The following is a 21,188-nucleotide window of genomic DNA, read 5'->3' on the forward strand; positions in this document are numbered from 1 at the left end:
GGGGATAAAAATATATGTTTATAAAAAATAAAAAATTAAAAAAAAAATTGTCATTTCAAGCAATGGAGCAAAGTTGGAGCTGGCTGCTGTTCTGGAAGGCTCTAAGAGACACCTTTATCCCAGCCTCAGGGTAAGCCCACTCTCTTTGGCAGCTTCTGGACTCTTGTGGACCACAAGACTGAACAGACCAAGCCACAGCACACCTGGACTTGAATCAGTCCTAATCCTAAAGTTAAGAAGTTCTACCTTCTCCAGAGTTAGTACCGACATTAAGACAGCGGACTTTTAGCGATAGGAACGTGTCCTCAACTCACAAAGGAGCAGCTGTGACAAGGACACACACTCTCTTCATTTGTTAACTCAGTTACTGAGAAACTGGGCTCAATGCCAGGTTACAGTGATGAAGAGGGCTCAAGAGAATGCCTGTCTCCTGGGAATGACACACAGGAAGTAAAATAATTACAATGCCCTGGGACAGATCTTGTGCTCTGGGAATGTAACAAGGGCAGTGGGAACCCAGAGAAACAGCCCCTCCCTGTCTGGAGCATCAGTGGAAAGCCTTACGTGGCAGGAGACCGTGTGAATAGAGACTCGGCTTGGAGTCCCCCAGACAACAAAGTAGGTGGCGGGTGGGGCAGTGACCATGTGAAAGGAAACAGAAGGAGAACAAGTGGGAAGGTCACGTGATGTCTGGCAAGGCTAACAGGTGACTGGATTTTTCTCTCCAAGGCAACTGGGAGCTCATCGAAGATTTTGTGCAGGAAAATAGTGGAATCAGATTGGAGCTTTGAAAGGTTACCATGAGGAAGTTGGGAGCTGAGGAGAGAGCCATTGGAAACAGACTCTTCAGGATTTCAGGAGAGCAGTGAGGGAGGAAATGAGGGGCTTATAATGTGTTGCTGAGGTCCACTGAATGTCATTAGGGTCGAGTAGGGAATGGAGTTCCTTCTAATTACTTCTAGAAATTGAACCATGATGCACTTGCAGACTGAATTATGTGGATGACAGGGTTGGGAAAGTCACAGTAAAATGTCATTTGGTCAGACTTACTAGAAGAAACTGCCAAGCAAAGAGGTTACATACCTGCTCGTTTCTGCCTTAGTGAGTCCTTCCCTGCTGGTTCATGTTCATGGAGAATCTGAAAGAACATTTTAGGAAACCATCAGTTAATGTCAGAGGTATCTTTTCTTCATGACTTTCTGCTCACATGGCCTGAAATGTCAGAGCTGAGCGGAGGGCTGAGGATCCCAGGAAGAAGCTTGTGTCCTGTGAATGGCAGGTATTCTGTAATGTGAGCTGGCATTCATTTTAGAGACCGTTCTCCAGACGCAGGAGACGAACCCCAAATCACCATATCTGAGACCTCAAGGAACTTCTTTCTGAGCCTCAGTTTTCTTTTCAGCAAAATAGAATAATAAAATTAGTGCACTCATAGGACTCTTATGAGAATTAAATGAACTGCCATGTGACACATAGTTAGCCTCTAGTCATGTTGAATTGTATCATATAATAGAATCGTTAAGAGCAAGGACTCTGCAGACATTGAGTTCAAATCCTAGCTGTGCCATAAAATGGCTATGTGACAGTGGGCAAGTTATTTAACCTCTCTGTGCTTCAGCACTCATCTATAATATAGCGAGAGGAACAGTCTACCTCACGAGGTTGTCATAAGGATCAAATGATTAACAAATGTAAAGCACTGAGAAATTAGGAAGACGTCCGAAGTGCTATTCTGGGACCATGTCACACTCTTCTGGGGGCACCATTCACATGGACCCCTTCACGCACACTGCCATTGACTTTGTCTCTAGAAAGCTCTTCTCCTGGTGTCATGCAGATTCTTTGTCAAAGTCAAAGAACTGACTTTGACTGGCTTTGCTATTGGGATCTGTGCCAATTCTGCAGCAGGTAACCACACCTTGACCCAACCATGCCTTCCTAGTTTATCCCTGCTAGGATGTGCTTCCTAATACAAACTCCCTTCAAGGCTCAATGGAAGAGCCAGATAGCCCCTACCCTTTGGGGTGTGTCCTTTACCACAAACTCCACATACCTATGAACACCCCCCAGGGCAGAGCTCGTTCTAGCATCTGTGATGTCTACCATTAGTTCCTAGTTGTCTCTCATCATAATGACAATGATAATAATAATTATCATGATAAATAATAGTAATAATAAATAATTCTTTTTTAAAAAGATTTTATTTATTTATTTGAGAGAGAGAGAGCACAAACAGCGGGAACGGCAGAGGGAGAGGGAGAAGCAGACTCCCCACTGAGCAGGAAGCCTGACTTGGGGCTTGATACCAGGGTATCATGACCCGAGCCAAAGGTAGATGCTTAACTGACTGAGCCACCCAAGGGCCCCCAAAATAATAATTTTTGAGATGTATTCAACACCCCTGCGCCAGGCACTGTTAAGTTGATGTGTGCTGAGCTATTTAATCCTCACGACAATCTAAGACACTGATACTATTATTATCCACATACACAGATGAGAAAGCACAGTGGCAGAGGTCAAATGAGTCGCTTAAGCACACACAGACTTTAAGGGCAGAACCAGGACTCAAACTCACCTAGTCTGGCTCCAGAGTCTACATTTGTCCATACAGGCAATGAGTGATCTATCAGGAGACACCCCAAGGAACTGTGGGTCTGTCTCAGAACCTTATCCTTTCTCTGTTGCCTCCTCCTATTCCCTCCTGCTTTTCAATGACAGTATTAACATCCATGATCTGTAGAGGGGCCACATACCCGACAGTTCACAAATGTCCTTGGAGCAACAAAGAGAGGAATGATGCAAGACGATTGGAATTTACAAAGCCCAGTTGCTATCTCGTTTGTAATGGTTTTTTTTTTTTTTTTTTTTTTAGCCATATTTAAATGCACAGGAACCAAGAGGGAGCAAAATCAATGCATAGGGCTGGTTCCTGTCCAGCTTCCCCTGGAGCCTGCTTTGGCTCTGCTCCCAGGCAGAAGGAAAGGATTTTCCGCTGCATTCCTGTGTCCATCCTCCCTGGGGCCTGGGCACAAGGAGGGGGGAGCCACCAGGAAGACCTCTCAGTGCACTCTTCATGGGCTGTGATTTGAGGGACTCAGCCCAGGAGAAGGTGACCACTGGCGGTCACCTTTGGGAACCTTGCCAACGTCTTGATTTCATCTTCTCCAATCTCTGGGGGACTAAAGAATTGAGGTTAAAAAAGATCAAGGTGCAGTCCTTTCCCTGGTACACAGCATTTCAATCTGCAACCATGAGGATCCCTTCCTTCCACTCCCCAATCCAGTTGAGCAGGGCTGGGGTATGGTGACAAAAGCCGCCTTTTAAACATGAGGCCATCTTTTGAGAAATGTTACTTTTTTGCTCTTTCTTCTCCGCATCCTGATGGTGATTAACTGGAAGCATCAAGGGACGTCTCCGCAAAGTGGGCTCCTGCAGCTTCGTCACCTATGGCCTCTATTGTCCAGTGAGGAGGCACAACTTCTTGTGAGAATAACCTACTTGCTTACTTTAAGCCCTGCAGTCTTTGGGGAAAATGGAGGAAAAAACTAAAAGTGATCAAGTGTCTGAGGAGACCCCTAGTGGTGGTGATGATGGTGCATACCCTTGGCCCTCCCAGATATGAGAAGGTACAAAGAGAGGGGCTGCCCGGTCATGGGGCCTGGATTTCAACAAAGGCAAATGCGACAGTCCCACCCGCTCTGGAATCCCAGAGCCTCCTCTCCTTCGTAGCTGGAAAAGTCATTCACTTTCTCTAAGGCTCAGTGTCTTATGCTATGGAAGGCTCTGTTATGAGGCATACCAGAGGCTTGGACAGTTTCTGGCAGTGGCGTGTGTCCAGCCAGCTTGAGGCTCGCCAGGGGCCATCCTTGCCCTCCTGAGTCCTCATGTGACCCCAGTTCGGGGGCATCTGTGACTCTGGCACTTGTCTTTTTTCTTAAACATCGGGTGCTGAGAAGAACTTTCCAGGGAGCATAGATCTTGCCAGATGAAGTATTTACTTCAGACAAGAAAACAGAACATCCAGGGGGCCTCCCTCTGCTTGTCCACATGGAGGTACCCGGATGAGTAGCTGAGGACAATGGCCACCTCTGTGCAAAGGGGATTTCCTTATGGCCAAGTCTCAGCTGGAAGACACAAGGTCACCAATTCCAGGAAATGCCCCACCTTTTGGACATGATAACTTTCAAATAATTGTGTGTGAGGGAGAGAGAGGAGCCTGAAGTGGGCGTGGACAATCTGTCAGGAATGAAGAGGTGGCATTTTATGGGTAGAAAACATTATCCCAGGGAACAGGATGACAAACAAGGTCTCCGGAGGTGGCCAGATCTCAGTCCTCTTCACCAAGGCCCTGTCACTCGCTCCTCTTTTTCTTGGAATCCCCCATATAACATCTTTGCCTCTGGTTAGATATTTGTCTCAGCCAAGCTCTCGGCAGGATGTCTCCTCACAGAGGCGTACTAACATGGGTTGATTAGTACTAGCATAGGAGAAGTGACCCCCAAGTCTGAAGTTCTTGTTCTGCGCCAGTCACTGTGCCCAGTCGTACGTTTGTGTATGAGAATATCTAATCCTCATGACAAACCAGTGAAGAGATACTATTTACTCTCACTGTGTGCAGAGGAGGCAGGTTCAGGGAGATGAAGAAACTGGATGAAGAAATTTCCAAAGCTGACAGAGCCAGGCTTCAAACTCCTGTAATATTGAGGTTGAAGGCCCACAGCTGCTCAAAGGGCCATCATGCGAGCAGGATCAAGGGCAACCTGTCAGAAAGGCCACATCCAGGTCCCACCGCAGACTTCCTGAGTTGAATTCTGCATCTTAATAGGGTGTGCAAATGGGTTAATGCACACACCGAAGTCGGAGAAACTACATTATCGCACTTTCAAAGCCCGTCACCCCATATTTGCGCGCACAAACCCAGAGCCCCGCATCATTCAGGATAGCCTAGAAAGCAACCCAAGTGTCCATGAATGGATAATGGGTAAACAAAATGTGGGATATACATACAATGGGTCATTATTCAGACTTAAGAAAGGAAGGAAATTCTCAGGCCTATTACCACAGAGGTAAATTTTTAGGACATTCTGCGAAGTGAAATCAGTTAGTCACGTAAGGGCAAATACTGTATGATTCCACTCACACAAGGGACTTCAAGTACTCGAAGTCATAGGGAGGAAGTACGATAGCAGTTGCCAGGAGCTGGGGGAAAGGGGAAATGGGAAGTTGTTTAATAGGTAGTGATTTTCAGGGTTTTTTTAAAAAATATATTTTCTTTATTATTTGAGAGAGAGAGACAGCAAGAGAGAGCACAAGCAAGGAGGAGAGGGAGAAGCAGGTTCCCCGCTGAGCAGGGAGCCCAATGTGGGGCTTAATCCCAGGACCCTGAGCTCATGACCTGAGCTGAAGGCAAAGGTTCATCTGATTGAGCCACCCAGACACTCTGATTTTCAGTTTTGCAGGGTGAAAAAGTTCTGCAGATAGGTTGCATGGGAATGTGGATCTATTTAAGACTACTGAACTATTCACTTAAATGCAGTTAGGATGGTAAATTGCGTACACGTTTACCACAGACATGTTTTTAAAAGCTCATTACTACATGTTGCATTTAAAATGGTAGAAGGTCAGCCTTGGGAACTGAGTGGCAGCTTAGGGGACGATAAGCTGATGAGGGAGGTTGGAGTTCATCTCTCCAATGAGGGGGTCTTTGGCCTTTGGGTTGTACGAAGATATTATATCTCAAAGGCAGATCTAAAGAGGGAAAGTGGGGCCCTCTGGAGTGGCAGTGGGAGTTTCCCAGAAGATGGAGTCTGAACTCCACCAGTAGTTTTGGGGGTCACTGGCTTATCCCCTGACCAGCCTCTGCCCCCTGGGCAGATAGAAGGGCTTTGTTAGAGCCACCGCAGTGAGGACCAACCTGGCAGAGCGGTAGGGCACAGCTGTAGGGCACAGCGGTAGGCCATGAATGCTAGGAAAGTCTGAAACAGAGGTACAGCTGACCCCACTGCTGAGATCACCTCATGCTTGGGCTTTCTCCTCACAGACCTGAGTAACGCGAGCTCTACACTGACCCTGTGGGTTCACAGGACATGTAAGGGTTTCTCTCCTATTTATCTGAGCCAGCTGCCGCATCCAGTCACACAAGGGGAAGCCCACATAGGAGTCTGAGGGGAGAGAGACACCGTATCTAGCTCCCAAGTCATGAGAGAAATAATGAAAAAGATGAAGAAAACCGAGGTCAAATGAAAGACACGAAAGCAGGAAAGAGGAAGGATGTATAGAAAGTTAAAAAAGAAAATCTTGAAAGTAAGATCAAGCATCTTATATATGGCATGGCATGAAATGTGAATAAATTTGTGTTCCCCTAATCAAAGTCAGATTTACTCGGGTTGGGTTTAGAAGAAAAAAAACTTCAAGCACATGTGGTTATAAGAGAACCATTAACACAAAGTGCTATGGTAAAGGCTAAACAAAGAACAAAGATCAGGCAAACATAAATATAAAAACAGGATTGGGGGTGTGTGAGTGGCTCAGTCCATTGAGCGTCGGACTCTTGGTTTTGGCTCAGGTCATGATGTCGGTCAGGGTCATGATATTGAGCTCTGAGTAGGGACTGAGGGCAGAGTCTGCTTGAGGCTCTCTCTCCCTCTCCCTCTATTCCTCCTCTGCTTATGCTCTTTCTAAATAAATAGAGAGAGAGAGAAATACCTTACCAAAAAAAAAAAAAAAAAACCCAAAAAACAAAAATAAAAAAAACCAGAATTGGTCATTGGAATATATGACAAAGAATTAAAATTAAAAAGTACAAAGCAAAGCAAATAGTGACATTCTATAATGCCAAAAAGTACCAGTGAGGCTCTAACAATAGTGACAGACTGAGATATCTTATCTAACAACCAGTGGCAAAAGATGCCATTACGTGGGACAAATAAATAAAAAAAGCAAAAAACTTATGTGCCAGGCCCTGTTCTAAGGCGTCTCACAAATATTAACAGATCTAATTCTCTAGCAAGCAGGAAATCAGTACTATTATCATCACTCTACAGGTGAAAAAGCGGAGACACAGAATTCCACCGGTTTCTCAAAATTTCATAACATGACCTGTCTCTGGGACCTGAGATGGCCTCAGAAAGGAGTAAGTAATAATTCCTATAAGGAGTAAAGGTGTATTTATCACCCTCTTTCATTAAGCTAATCTCCCATGGACTTCCCATAGCCCAAACAAAACCACCTGGATAATCTCTCAGCAAAAAGTTAAATGACATCCATGGCCCCATCATCTTTATCATTTTGTGATTGTGACACACACACACACACTCTCTCTCTCTCTCTCACACACACACACACACACACACACACAAACCCCTTCTGAAATGTGTTCTAGTGTGATGCTCAAGTTTAAATGACTCTAATGTCTTAGAGTCATTGTCATCAGTTTCAGAATGGACTTTCAGGCTTAAAGGCGGCATTTAGTTGAGGAGGGAGGATGGGGGACGTTCTCTTGAGCACCACTGATATCAGAGTGTGCTAAGTGGTCGCCCAGTAGACACACTGACATCCATTTATGTCCACTCCCTCCCCCACATTTGCAACATTTCCTCAAAAGCCCTAAAAAAAGTTTTGTTTTTTTTTTTAAAGCAATTTCCATCTGTGACATTCCCAGGAAATCAGAAAAATGTGACAAGGAAAAATAGAGCAGACATGGGTGTACTCACCAAGGGATGAACAATAGACTCTAAATTCAAGTTCAGCGTAGCTTGGGAAAAATAAATCACAACAATCATGAAGCACAATGTGGTTCTCCTTGGGGATTTCATTTCTTTAGGATTGAGTTGCTTTGCCTGAAAAGTAAATATGGGAGTTTAGAGATAGAAGAATTTGTTTATCAAACAGAGGGAGAACAAGCAAACCCCGTTTCGAAGGTCACAAGACGAAAAGAGGAGACTGGAAGGAACATGACGGTATCAACTGGAGAAAACATCCTCTGCTCCAGACCCGGGGCTGAGGAAATGGTCGGGTCGGGAAGGATGGGGATTGTGGATGGCTGTGTACCGAGGACAAAGGTATCAGTGTTTGGGTACTTTTCCTATGTGCATAGAGAAGGAGAGAGGGAATAAAAGAGAAAGGAGAAAGATGGGAAGGGGCAGAGCAGGAAGAAGAGAAAGACTACTGAGCAAGAAATACTTCAAACGTCGTGATCCACTACACACAGTAACTGGACAAAAGAACTCAGAGTACAATACTTACCTTTGCTACATGCCTCACACTCTGATATTTTCAATTCGAGCCTATCTTATCTTACCCTATTTTTCCTTCAAATTCTGATAGGAACCCATCAAAATTGACCTCATGATGCATATTAATGGACTACGACTCATTAGTATGAAAAATCCTAGACTCCATCATAAAAATATAAGTTGTGTTTTATAGTCCTTTATAATAATATGGTACACAACATAGAATATTCATATCACGGGTCCCATCTTATACACTGATTTTTGATAGCTACTTCTGTATAATGCTGGTGATTAAGATGACATTTTTTGGTGACTAGATTGATCATTACTGCATTTAAAAAGTTGAGTATCGGGGGCTCCTGGGTGGCTCAGTTGTTAAGCATCTGCCTTTAGCTCAGGTCACGATCCCAGGGTCCCTCTCCCACACCCCCTGCTTGTGTTCCCTCTCTTTGCTGTGTCTCTCTCTGTCAAATAAATAAATAAAATCTTAAAAAAAAAAAAAAAAGTCGAGTATCAGTTTGCATCATTCCAACCCTCGCGGGTCTGGGGACTCAGACAATCTACTTCGTATAGATTTCTTTCCTTGTTGAGTTTTTTTTTTTTTTTTTTTTTTTTTTTACAGCCATGTTCTTTTGTGAAAAGAGCAGGAAATCAAGAGACAGAAGATACAGATTAAGATCTAAGACATCTAAGACCACCATGAACTACATATCCTTGGGTAAGTCACTTATCTTCACCGAGCCCAATATTCCTCATCTACGAAATGGGGACAGTTCTACCTCCTATTTTCTCACAGACTTTCCTGAGGCTCAAATGATTAAAGACCGTGAAGGGCCACAGGGGTGCAAAGCTGCAGTGGTTTCACGCTGGTCATTGGTAGAGTCCAGAGGGCAGCCATCAGGAAGGGCAGGCCTTAGCCCAGGCATTGCAGCAAGTGCCGGGGGCCGTGGCCAGGATAATGCACAGATGGGAGCCGAGACTTACAGGCCAGGGAGAATTGCGTTTCAATCACCAGCTGCTGGCTGCCTCCTTTTCCTCTTCCCCAGTGGAAAAGAGGGAAGCATAAGGCCCTGGAAAACTGACCCAGTCTGCAGATCTGGCAATCAAAATACATTTTTAAAATTCTGCAACTCAATCGCTTTTGGAAAATGCTTTGCAATTTAGGTTACGAGAATAGATGAATCTCAACCAGATGCATCTGGGTCTTTGTTAGAAGGGAACAGGCTTTTGTGGGTATTGAGCGGACCCAGCCTGGTGATAACAACTGTTCCTGGGATGAACTGGATACTTAGGAGGCAATTGAACCTTTTCAGGCCCCACCTTAGTGCGCTAAACTAGCTGCTTCCAGACAGAGGCAGTTAATTGAGGGAATGAGAAACAGTAACTGAAGGGTTAAGGAGCCTCCCTTGACCTCTGATAGTCAGGGAGGGACCCAGGTGTTAGATGAACTGTATATCCTCTCCACCGTTTCCCAGTGGTGGCCTTGGGGTCAGAATTAGCAGGAATTATACCGTCCCCAGATGGCCACATCTAGTCCTTTTGTATAGGCTACTGGCCAATACTGCCCACTGTCCCCATGTTCCCGCAGCTTCCCTAGGGACAGTTTTTGATGAAATTAACACTCGTCTCTCTGTTGACCTATTTAGTGACAACAAATTCACAAGTCAATAGAAATGTACCACAAGTCAATAGAGATCCCACTATGGGGAAGGGAATGTTCTCTGGATGCAGGAGAAGGAGAATAGGGTTTGCTTCCACAGTAATGGTGAGGGGGGAGTTCTCTACTTGTAGAAGGATGTCACCATGTTGATGGAAAGATAATATTAAAAATACTTGACAACCAGTTTGTTTGGTCATACCACTGGCCTGCCCAATCAGAACAGTGATATCAGCTGAAGATCAGCTCAGCTTTTAGGGTTCCTAGGTTTTGGGAGATATCTGAAGACAAACTTCCCTTACCTATATCAACAATCTTTCATTAACCCTCAGCTCACAGCTGTTCTCATCCATGAGGAGCCAATGGACAGTTTAACTTGGCTAATGGTGAAAAAAAAAAAAAAAGATCCCAGTTCACCCAATTAAAAGCAGGGAGTAGATCCTAATATATCTAGTAGAATAGATATATTGAAGACAATATATCGTCAGTAGGGTCCCTTTAATTGTAAATCCTCTCGAAGTTCCTATTCATGCTATATTCCTGGATTAAATGGCAGACAACCTCCAAGAAACGAGAAACGCAGAGACAAACAGCAAAGAAGTAAGAAAATGATCTGACGTTGTTCTCAATTTCCTTCTCTTTTTAAATTGTAAATCCTGGATAGTCTCTACTAAAACTTACCAACATGAATGAGCCAGCTTATGCTTCTTAGAAGCATATGCTTCTTATGCTTATTAGAAAAAGCTGGGAACTATGATCTCATGCTCAGTACAAACTCCGGGGTGATGAGCAACTTCCCATCTTCTCTGGCCCTATTTTTCTGTCTGCGAAGTTAGAAGACAAGGAGAGGGAAATCAAGTGTCCTGACGTCATATGCCAGGAATAAGTCCTCAGGATTCCCAGCAGCACCACATTTGTAGGGTGGGGGTTCGTCTTCCTTGAAGACATTCTCTTGCGGAGTGATTACACATCAGGAACCGCCATTGTGAAAATGACCTGAAACAGCCCAGGGAATGGTTCTCCCAGATCTTAGGTACCACCAGTGCTCCAAATCAACTGCTCTCCTGGAAACCCTTCATCAGCACTGACCTGCCCAGACTTTATTGGCAAGGAAGCAGGGGTGGGGGTGGGGGTGCTGAGTAGTGAAGAGGAGCAAATGAGCTCACGTGCCTTTGCAAGGTTAGAAGCATGTTCACACAATGGCCACGTCTGGAGGTCTGGTGCCCCAATGTCATCATCAAGTTGTGACTTCCAGCTCCATGTAAGTAGGGCAATAGTGGGACTCATTCTGGAAATGACTTATTTCCTAAGCTCTACACAGCTCTGCCTTTTCATGCCCTCTGATATCCTTAGCCCCTCTCGCCTGGGAACTTTAGCCTGGATAGTCTCCTGGCTCCTCCTGGGTAGCAGGAAGGAGAGGCAAGAATGTGAATCCACATTGGCTCAATCTCTGAGCAGGTGCCTCCTCCTGCCTCCAGCCCAGGGCTCTGCTCCCCACTTCAGCCTGGCATGCATTTCTTCCCTTAGCATTGCCTGGGTGAAAAAGTTCCCTGGGGTATTTGTGCCTCATCTCCTCCAGTGGTTCTTGGCCCTGGCTGTACTCCAGAACCATCACCTGGGGAGTTTCGTGTTTTTCTTTTTCCATTTGCTTGGTTGTTGTTTTAAAATCACCCTGGACCCACTGAGCTAAAACATCTGGGGGATGGGAGCCAAAATTCTGTATCCAGCCAAGCTGTTTCTGGTGCACAGAGAGGTCTGAGGTCTGCAGATCTGTATCCTCAGCAATCTAATGCAGCAGTCTAGAATGCATTCCCCTGCAGAGGCTCCACACTCTGCACAAAGCCCCACGTGGGGCTCAGTCTCAGGACCCTGAGATCATGACCTGATCCATGGCCTGAACCAAAATCAAAACGCTTTAAGAGACTGAGCCCCCCAGGTGCTCCTTACTCAATAGTTTCTAATACAATCCAATAGTGAGATTGTATTTTATGTCTCATTTAGTATCAAATATGTTGCACACTTAGGCACTGACAAATACAGAGTGTTTTCTCCAGCCCCCAATTGTGCTCTGCATCACAAACTGAAAGGAGTCATGGTCCTTGCCCCCAAGAAGCTCTCAGTCTCATCGGGAAGGAGCCAAACATAGCCTGAAAAACAACAACATAAAAACCACTATGTACTGAGTATGCGCTGTATACCAGGCACAGTGCTCAGTGCAGTCAATGGGTTAACTTGCTTTGCCTGCCTCTCACAATGATCCCGTGATATAGGTATTTTTATCCTAATTCATAGATGAGAAAACGAGGGCCCAGTGGAATTCGCCTAGGACACGCAGCTAGTAAGGAACAGAGCCAGATCCGTCCCCAAGTTGTCTCCCGAGTGAGCCACAGTATGCAAGTGATAAGCATGGCTAGAGCTGAGGACTGGGGGAAAGTGGGGTGAGTTTGGGAATGTCTAGGGTCCATGGCCAGACTCTGAAGGATGGGTGATGCTTTCATGTGTAATGAAGAAAGGAAAGAGAACCTCAAGCGTAAGACAACAGCATCAGCAGAGGAACAAAAAAAGCCCAAACAAAGGGTGAGGTTTAGCAGTCCCCTGTGCGCCTCCTGGGAGTTCCCTTGAGCGGCCTGCCCAACCATGGTGACGTAGGCCCAGCCATGGTCCCCAGGAGGGCATTGTTCTCCCAAACAATAACTGGCCCCAAAGACGGCAGAGTTATTTCTGCTGTGATCTGGAAAGAGAATTTGGTGGCATCAGGGCTTGGGTGATTCCCTCCTTCCCGTAGGAGACTGGAGTGGAAAGAGGACCAACTTCAAAGCGAAACAGGCTGGTGTTCTGATTCGAGCTCCAGCCTTAATGAGGGGTGAGACACTTGGCCCCACAAAGCCCCGGTCTTCTGGGAGGAATGACAAGGATCTAAGCATTCACACTGCAGCATCGATGTGGACATTGGGGATCATATCCGTGAAGGACAAAAGGGCCTGGTCCTCATTGTAATTTGTTGTGGGCTGAGCTGTGTCCCTACAAAATTGGTATGCTGAAGTCTAACCCCCAGTACCTCAGAATGTGACCTGATTTGAAGATAGGGTCTTAAAAAAGGTAATTAAGTTAAAATGGGATCATTACAGTGGGCCCTCATCTCATATGACCATTGACCTTGTAAGAAGAGGAGACTAGCACGCAGATACAGAGGAAGGTGCGTGGGAAGATCTCTGAGGGTGAGGACGATCTACCAGCCCAGGAGGGAGGCCTCTGAGGAGGTCACCCCTGCTGATCTGTTCGTCTCTGAATTTAAGCTCCAGGTCTGTGAGGAAATAAATTTCTGTTGTTCATACCGTCTAGTCTGTGGGACTTTGTTACGGCAGCTCTGGAAATTTAATTAGAATTCAATAAACATGATACACCCCTATTTTTTATTTAGAAAGGGTGAGTGTGACCTCTGGTCTGCTGCTCAACATTTATTGAGCGCTTATACGGAGTATGTTTTTATGAAAACTGAAAACTGAACTATTGGTTTATCTGAACAGAGCATAAACACACGCTGTCCAAAATGGGAGACAAATTAGAGTTCATCTCTCTTTTCAGCACTGCCCCCAGCCTCCCACACCCCTTAGTTTTTCAGACGAGGAAGCTAAGGCCTTGCAAAGGCTCTCAGCCTCAAAGTCAGGACTCAGGAGGTCAGCTGAGCATTCTTAAAATTCTAGACAATAATAGTGTCCTAGAGTCGGACAAGCCATTTCTAATACAATTATGGACAGTAATTGTCATCAAAGATGATGCTGAGAAGTACATAAGTCAATCCTTGTAATTTATGAGGTGCTTGCTCTATCCAGGGATGCTGAGCTCCCTCCAAGGATCACGTCACGTAACCCTCTCAATGATTCTGTGGTACCACTCAATCCTCTCCACTTTTCAGGGGTAGAAATGAAAAGTTAGAAGGAAGAGTAACTCACCAAGGCCACACAGTTGACACACAGTAGTGACAAAATTATAAGCTAAGCAGTTCATCTCACAGGTCACCCTTTGGGTTGCAAGGCCTTCCTGGTGGGATATCAAGAGGAATAAATGGAAAACTTTCTCTGAATGGACAATGGATCAGGCAACTGGAACTACAAGTTCTAGCCTCGCTCTGCCACTAACCAGTTGTGTGATCTGGGGCAGGTCCCTTCATCTTTCAGGGTCTCAACTGTGTTATCAGCAAAGACAAGAGAGTTGACTGTACCGTGGAATGGGAGTTGGCCTCTGAGGTCCCATTACTGTTCAAAGAGTGTAAAATCTCTCATGTTTATTGCAAAAGCAAGGTAACCTCACTTAGACATCTGAGCCTAAACATAACTCTTTCTTGGATTTATCCCACCCACCGCTGACTTACGATACAGTTCAGGTCTTCACTGCCCCTCACCTGCACCACTGCAACGGCTTCCGTTCTTTCCCTCCATCGTCTACATGGATACAGGATTAATCTCCCAAAAGTGCTCTTCTCGCATGTTCCCTGTTCAGCTCCCCAGAAGCAATTGCTTTCATTGATGCTCAAGACCTTCCAGGACCTGGATTTTATATTCCAGAGCAGGCATAGTTAATAAGCATCGATCAGATTTTCACCACTGAAGGGGGCTGATTTTTCATAATTGAAAAGAGTGTAAGGGATTTCCAGTGTCCTTACATAAGTGGAAATGCAAAAATGGATCTTTGAGAATTAATCCTGGCAGTGGGGAGGGGCAGGTCTTATTGTCAAACTACTTTTCAGTGTTTGGCAAAACCAAAATAATCCTGCCATTTACTTGGTTTGGTAATTTCCAACTTTCTCTGCCTCTAAAACTCAGGAAAATCACTGCATATTCAACTTCTATCCTCCTGGCTGAAGGTTCCTTGAACTCTTCAGCTATAAATAGTCTCTACTTCCTCCTAACACCTGCTCTTAATCTAGGCCCTAACCTTCCTCCTTGTATTCTATTTATTGTTCTAAGTATATCATGGAGCAATTCTATTTATTCCCTTACTCGTGTATCCTTTTCTGTATTCATTCACTGCACAAACATTGATTAAGCCCTGTTAAGTGCAGGCCCTCTGCTAGGTGCAGAGGAAGCAATAGAAAACAAGGGACTGTTCCTTGTCTCTGTGGAGCTAAGAGTCTAATGGAAGAGATAAGCATCGTTGTGGAAGCAGTGACACAATTCATTGTTTCACTATGATCGTGAAAGTGTGACCAAGGAGAGCAATCAGAACACTAGTCCATTGCTGAGAACCTATTATGTGCCAGGCACCAAGCTAAGCATTGACTATATTAAATCTTTTTATTCTCACAGCAATTCCAGTGCAAGGGGCGTAGTATGGTAGCTAATGAACAGTATGATATGAAATGAACTGTGCCACAGAATGGTTAAGTATTTTGCCCCAAATCACACAGCTAGTAAGTGGCAGAGCCAGAACGTGAACCAGAGAAATGTTACTGCAGAGCCCCTTTTAACCACCGTGCTCAAATGTCTAATAAAGCTTGTTAACACAGGGTCTTGACCTAGTTCTGGGGATCTGTGGTCAGCATCCTGGAGAAAGTATTTAAGGGGGTTGAAATCTGAATTGTGAGTTGGAATTAGCTGAAAACAAAAGAGAGGTCAGAGGGAGAGGAGGAAGAGGGTTCCAGGCAGAAGGAAGATCTTGTGCAAAGGGCCTGAGGTAGAAAAATGCATGGCACATTCAAGGAGCTGTGAATGGGCCAGAGTGTCTGGAAAACCAAAAGGAAGGAGAGGATGGTTATGGGAGGGCTTCTGAGGTGAGCAGAACCCAGGGAAGGCAGGATAATTGCGGCCACAAGAGTAGTAAGATTGATTAGGAAGACCATAGAGAAAGTAGAAATGACAGCCTAGAACTGAGGCCCACAGAATTCCAACAAACATAGGTCTTGTCAAAGAAAGTGATTGAGCCAAGATGTTTGGGAATGAGAGACCAGGAGGCAGGAAGGAACCAGGACTAGAAGAGGGTCTGGAACCAGGGAGAGTCAGGTTTTAAGTAGCAGAGTGTGGTCAATTACATCCATTGGTGCTGAAAGGAGCATCCAAAGGGGATATGATTGCCTATTGGATTTGGACACACGATGTCTTCTCAGCAAGGGGCCTCTCCTTGGAGTGAGTGGGGAGGAAACCACAATGAGGGCAGTTTTACAGTGAGTGGGAGATGAAGGCATAGAGTCAGTGAGTGTGTAGACCTTAAGAAATTTGGTTGCAAGGTGGAAGAGAGAGTGGAGATTTTTCCCATATGTAACCAGCTTGGCTCTCCCGTTATAGTTGTGACTTTCTTTTTAAGAAAGGAGCTGATTGCATTGCACGCGAGGACTCTACCAAGGGGAGTCATGCCTCCTACTAACACATGGCCTGTGACTGGCTAACGAGACAAGCTACTATCCCCTTGGAAAGAAGCCCCTGGTGTGTTTCCCTCTTCCCTGCTTTGCCCGTTCTGGGGTACAGACTACATGGTTATATAGCTATTGTTTTAAACATGTACTTCTGATCAAATAGTAGGCGAGAGACTGAAATTACATATAAACATACATCATTCTATGACTGGAGGATAATTCAAAGCAGATTCCTTTTGACGGTACGTGCAAAATGGTAATACCAAATTTCAGAGGAGTCGCGAGTTTTTCTGGGATTATTGCTCTTGGTTTATCCCATGAGGCACAGGGTACCATCAGTAACCTCTGTCCCGAACTGCAGAAATACAGATTAAAAATCCTCAAGTATAACTTTAAGAGCTGCCCTCGCAGATCTGTATTTTCAACTGCAGAGGCGATAAGACCTATCTTTGCTGACATTATTTAATTAAATGATTCATCCCTGGCACATGCAGAACGAGAAGCTAAATATTTATTTAACACGAACACGAATCACAATGCCAATTAAAGGACTGCCTTGAAACCTTTTTTTCTATTTAATTTTCCCTTGCCTTGAACTAAGGTCCTGCAGCAGCATTGTGTTGGGTGGCTCAGGACTCTCAGATTACAGAGGAACATTTGTTTGTACACAATGGGGTCAAGTTTTCCAAAACACACTGCACATGTGTGCCGCGTTGATAACCTTTTATACTTCTTCCCTTGTTGTAAATCCCTGGAGGGTTTTAACCTTTAAGCAAGAGATTGCCATCTTGATGAAAACACGAAGTTCCTAACTCGGCTCTTATCTCATCTATCTTGCTACTCTCATTTGCCATGTGGAGGGGTTTCCCTAAGCCCCGGGAAAACAATGCCAGGGGTGCATTCCAGGGGCGAGGGAGGGTAGCCCTGTGGTTGACTGTTGCGCTGGATAGAGCATCAGAGGGCTTGGGTATGGGTGCAAACCTTCCAGTTCTGTGGTTCTACTCTTCAGCAAGTTGATGCAAAAGAATACTGGAGTAATACTCATAATAATAATGGACCAACTGGAGCAGTCTCTGGTCACTCTGCAGGAGCAGAGGCTTGGAGGCCATCATTCTGGAGAGTGGGGAGGTCTGTGGGAGGGTCTGAGGGCTGGGTGGCTGAGGTGGATGTGAGCAGGAACCACACTGGGCATTCCAGGGGCTCAAGGCAGCCATTTACAACATAACTTAAAATATTCCAACATCTTAAGAATTGGCAGGACCACCTTAGCTCTCTGTGTCTCCTGCTTTCAGGAGCCCTTACTCCCTCTGTCTCCTGAAACAAGGCATTGCTGTCCTTGGCCAATGATTTCATTTCTCTGAAATTTTCATTTTCCCCTCTAGGGATTCTTTTAGACTTCAAGAATAAAGTATGCATATGATTCAAGATGAAAAAACTATTATTTTTTCCCCCAAAATACAGTACCCTGAGAAATCATGAACATTCCAAGATTTCTCTAATCATCAATGCCATTCTTCACGAGTCCCTGTCCTCCTTGGGTTCTTGGTTTCTGAAGTCACTTAGCGCCTCTTCCTTTGCAGCACCTCCCCCTACCCCACCCCAGTCTCTTATCACTCCAGCTTTTGCTCCCTTCTCTCCTCTGTCCTCCCTTCCCTCCTCCTCACCATCTGCAACTGCTCCACCATTAGTCCATCAAAACCTGTCCTAGGTCCTTGGTTCACCTCCCTTGACACCCTTTCTCTTAGGGAGCTTGCCCATTTCTGTAGTCTTAGTTATCAAGTTACATGAGAATTCCCAAAGCTTTATTTCCACCCTGATCTCTTTGCTACATATCACACACCTCGGTCAAAATTCAGCTCACCCGAGACTGAATGTCATTTTTCTCTCCCACTGCTACCTCCTAACCTATCTCTTCCCAGATCTGCCAATGGCTGGACTCACTCACTCTCCAGGTTCCCGGATGCACCACGCCACAGGTAGTGAGCAGGAGAGGAAGCAGCAACTCAACCAGCCTCTGAGTCCTGTCCTGGCCTCTGCTGCTGCCTGCTACACCCTGGTCACCACCCTGGTTTGGACGTGATCATCCCACACCTGGCTGATTGCAGCCATCTGGATGGGCTTCCTCACTTCTGCCTCCACCTGCTCAATAACCCAACACACCATCAGCAGATGCATTTGCATGGAACGCTATTTTCCATAGATTGCTGTCTACCGCATTCAAATTCTTCAAACTTTCTCAAGTGACCGAGGAATATTTGAGCTCCTTTACCTGGCGAGCATGATCACCATAACCCCAATGTGAACCCAGCTCTGCCACATTTTTCTTCCACCACACTTGGATACAGAGCAGATAGACCACTCACAAGCTTTCATTGTGCCTTTTCTTGCAAAAGGCGTCATAAATGTTAACCATAAATGTTGGTCGAATAGATTGCTTCTCAAACCATCCTTGGCCACTGAAATGTCCCATTCCTCCTTTCTGAGCTTTACTCCTTCCAGATCATGCTATTTCCTTAGTAACAGCGACAGTTGCTGTCATTTATCAAGTTCTTGCTACATGCCAGGCATTAGACTAAGCACTCTGCGAGCACTTGGCTCATTTAATCCTCAAATTCTATATTGGTAAAACTACCGTGGTCCCCACTTTACAGGTGAAGGAACTGAGGCATGAGTAAATTAAATAACACACCCCAGGTCACACAGTAAAATAGGTAATTCTGTTGCCAAAGTCTGAACTCTTGATCTTTAGAGCACACTGCCGCTCTGCTCGTCTCCTCCAGAGACGTGACTTTCTCCCGACCGCCCTGCAAGTCTCTGCTGTGCATGTCCTTCTGCAGTGCTCTTGTGAGTGTCATAGCATAACATCGTCATTAGGCATGACTCAGGTCAGACTGTCTGAGCTGCAGTCTCGACCACACTAGTTGCTGCTTTTGCGTGTCTCGGGCAACTTACAACCGTGTGTCCCTTTATCAATAAGATTGCTACTATAATAGCCCCTGCTGTATAGGTTATTGAACAACTAACTAACTGAGTTAACAGTCTTTGTAAAGCACTGAGCAGCATGGCACATAGTAAATGCTCAGCAAATATTACCAGTTATTATTAAAATTCCCAATGCCTGTGTGTTGCCTCCTGCTATGAGTGTGAGCTAACTGGGGCACCTGGGTGGCTCAGTAGGTTAAGCATCTGCCTTTGGCTCGGATCATGATCCCAGGGTCCTGGGATGGAGCCCTACATCGGGCTCTCTGCTTACCAGGCGAGTCTGAACCTCGGCCTTTCCCCTTAGTTCATGCTCTCTCTCAAATAAATAAAATCTTAAAAAACAAACAAACAACAACCAAAAAACAAAACAAAACAAAAACGTGTACGTTAACTAAAGGAAAGGATTCTCTGCCTCGTAATTCCCTAGCACTTAGCCAGTCTATCCAGCACAAATGTTTCCTCCAAACTCTGCCTCTTAAGTTTTTACTTAGGCGATGACTTTTAGGAAATTGGCAAGATGTCAGTTATCGAACCTTCAGGACCAGAATCATGCAATGTGAGTTGAAACGCCAAGGGGGTAAATAACTTGTGAATTCAAAGTGTACCTACAGCCCACGCAGGTATTTTGGTTGACAAGCCTTCCTGAGGCACCTACTATGTGCCAAAACTCACAGGCCCCGGGGACATGGACCTAAGCTGGGAGAGCCCTTCCCAGCGCTCTCTACACGGGACACAAACATGACAGCAAGGACCCACACTAGCTTGAACTATATTGAGAGATGTTGGTGGGGAGGAGAGAAGGTTCTAGGGGCACGTTTTATGGTTTAAAAACAACCCTGATTTATTGTCTATCCATGTGTAGATCAGTCCAGAAAGTGGCGGATCACACAAAGGATAATTAGTATTTCAGTCTTTCTTCTCTTTCTGGAGATTGGGACACTCGTGTTAAAGTCACATGGAATAAAGTGGATGGCCCCATAATCATTTGGCACTAGATGAGCACATCCTGTTTACCTAGAACATTTAATCTGGGTTTTGAAAAATCCGCAAGGACCAGTCTATTTGCAGTGAAGTCAGGGGTGTGGCATCGCCCTTGTCGGCGAGCTGGAAAACTCTGAATTCTCATGTGTGAGTGTGAGATGGGTCTGCTTCTGCCGTAGGCAGCAGCAGCCAGAATCCTAATACACGTTGCACACGTGCTCACAGCGCGGGCACTCCTGGGCCCAGCTTCTCGGGCACACGAAGAAGGGTGGCTTCTGTTTCTCCAATTAGCCCCTTTATCTCTTACATCTAGCTATATGAGAGAATTACTTCAGAGATTAAAAAATATATACAATGCCCAGAGATTCTGATTTCGTTGTTCCAGGGATGTGCCTAGGCATTTTTCTTTTCTTTTTAATTTCTGGGGTGATACTAATGGACAGCAAGTGTTGGAATCCACAAAGATCTGGTCCAGGCAATAGATTTATCTACAGAATTATCTACAGAATTCCAGCAAACCTGAGAATCCATGTTGCTCCAGAGCTGACAGGATCCAGCCGATCAGTTAATTCTCTATTAAACATGCTTCCTATCCTTACATTACTACCCAACAATGGGGTGGGAAAGCCAGAGACCTGGGTTTTTTCCTTATCTTGGTGCCCCCAAAAGATCCATTGTGTGATGCTGGGCAAACCACTTGGTTTCTGAACCTTTTATTTTTGTGTTCCATAAAATGAGATCGGACATCTGCTTCCCCTGTGGTGGAGTGAAAGAAGGGGCTGGTCTCTGCCAGGGCTGGTGCCCTGGCATACAGTGAAGACGTTAATTGGATTAGCCAGGCCTGGGAGAGAAGTTCCGGCAGACAAATTTAACAGGAGGCTTAAGAAGCACTACAGAATGTCCAAATTCAGCAGGGCCAAGAGGCCATCTTTTTTGGGTTACAGAAACCTTGAGAAGGCCAAGAAATTACCAAAAAACAACTGAA

At 45.3% G+C, this 21,188-nt stretch overlaps 1 protein-coding gene across 7 annotated transcripts in view; it reads right to left on the reverse strand.

Moving 5' to 3' along the window:
- Positions 1 to 21,188, reverse strand: part of ADGRF5 (adhesion G protein-coupled receptor F5) — a 103,810-nt gene that overhangs the window by 52,359 nt on the left and 30,263 nt on the right. For 6 of the 7 annotated variants that reach the window (XM_059178183.1, XM_059178187.1, XM_059178186.1 and 3 more), the window contains exons 2-3: positions 7,713 to 7,838; positions 1,084 to 1,138 (exon numbers count right to left, since the gene is read on the reverse strand). In XM_059178183.1, the coding sequence (XP_059034166.1) occupies positions 1,084 to 1,138; positions 7,713 to 7,814 (157 nt within the window). In that variant the 5' untranslated portion in view covers positions 7,815 to 7,838. Of the gene's footprint in view, positions 1 to 1,083; positions 1,139 to 7,712; positions 7,839 to 13,844; positions 13,933 to 21,188 lie in introns of those variants that run through there. The other variant, XM_059178184.1, reaches the window with a different exon arrangement.

The sequence above is a fragment of the Mustela lutreola genome, chromosome 6 (genome assembly GCF_030435805.1).
Source record: "Mustela lutreola isolate mMusLut2 chromosome 6, mMusLut2.pri, whole genome shotgun sequence".
Lineage (NCBI taxonomy): Eukaryota > Metazoa > Chordata > Mammalia > Carnivora > Mustelidae > Mustela > Mustela lutreola.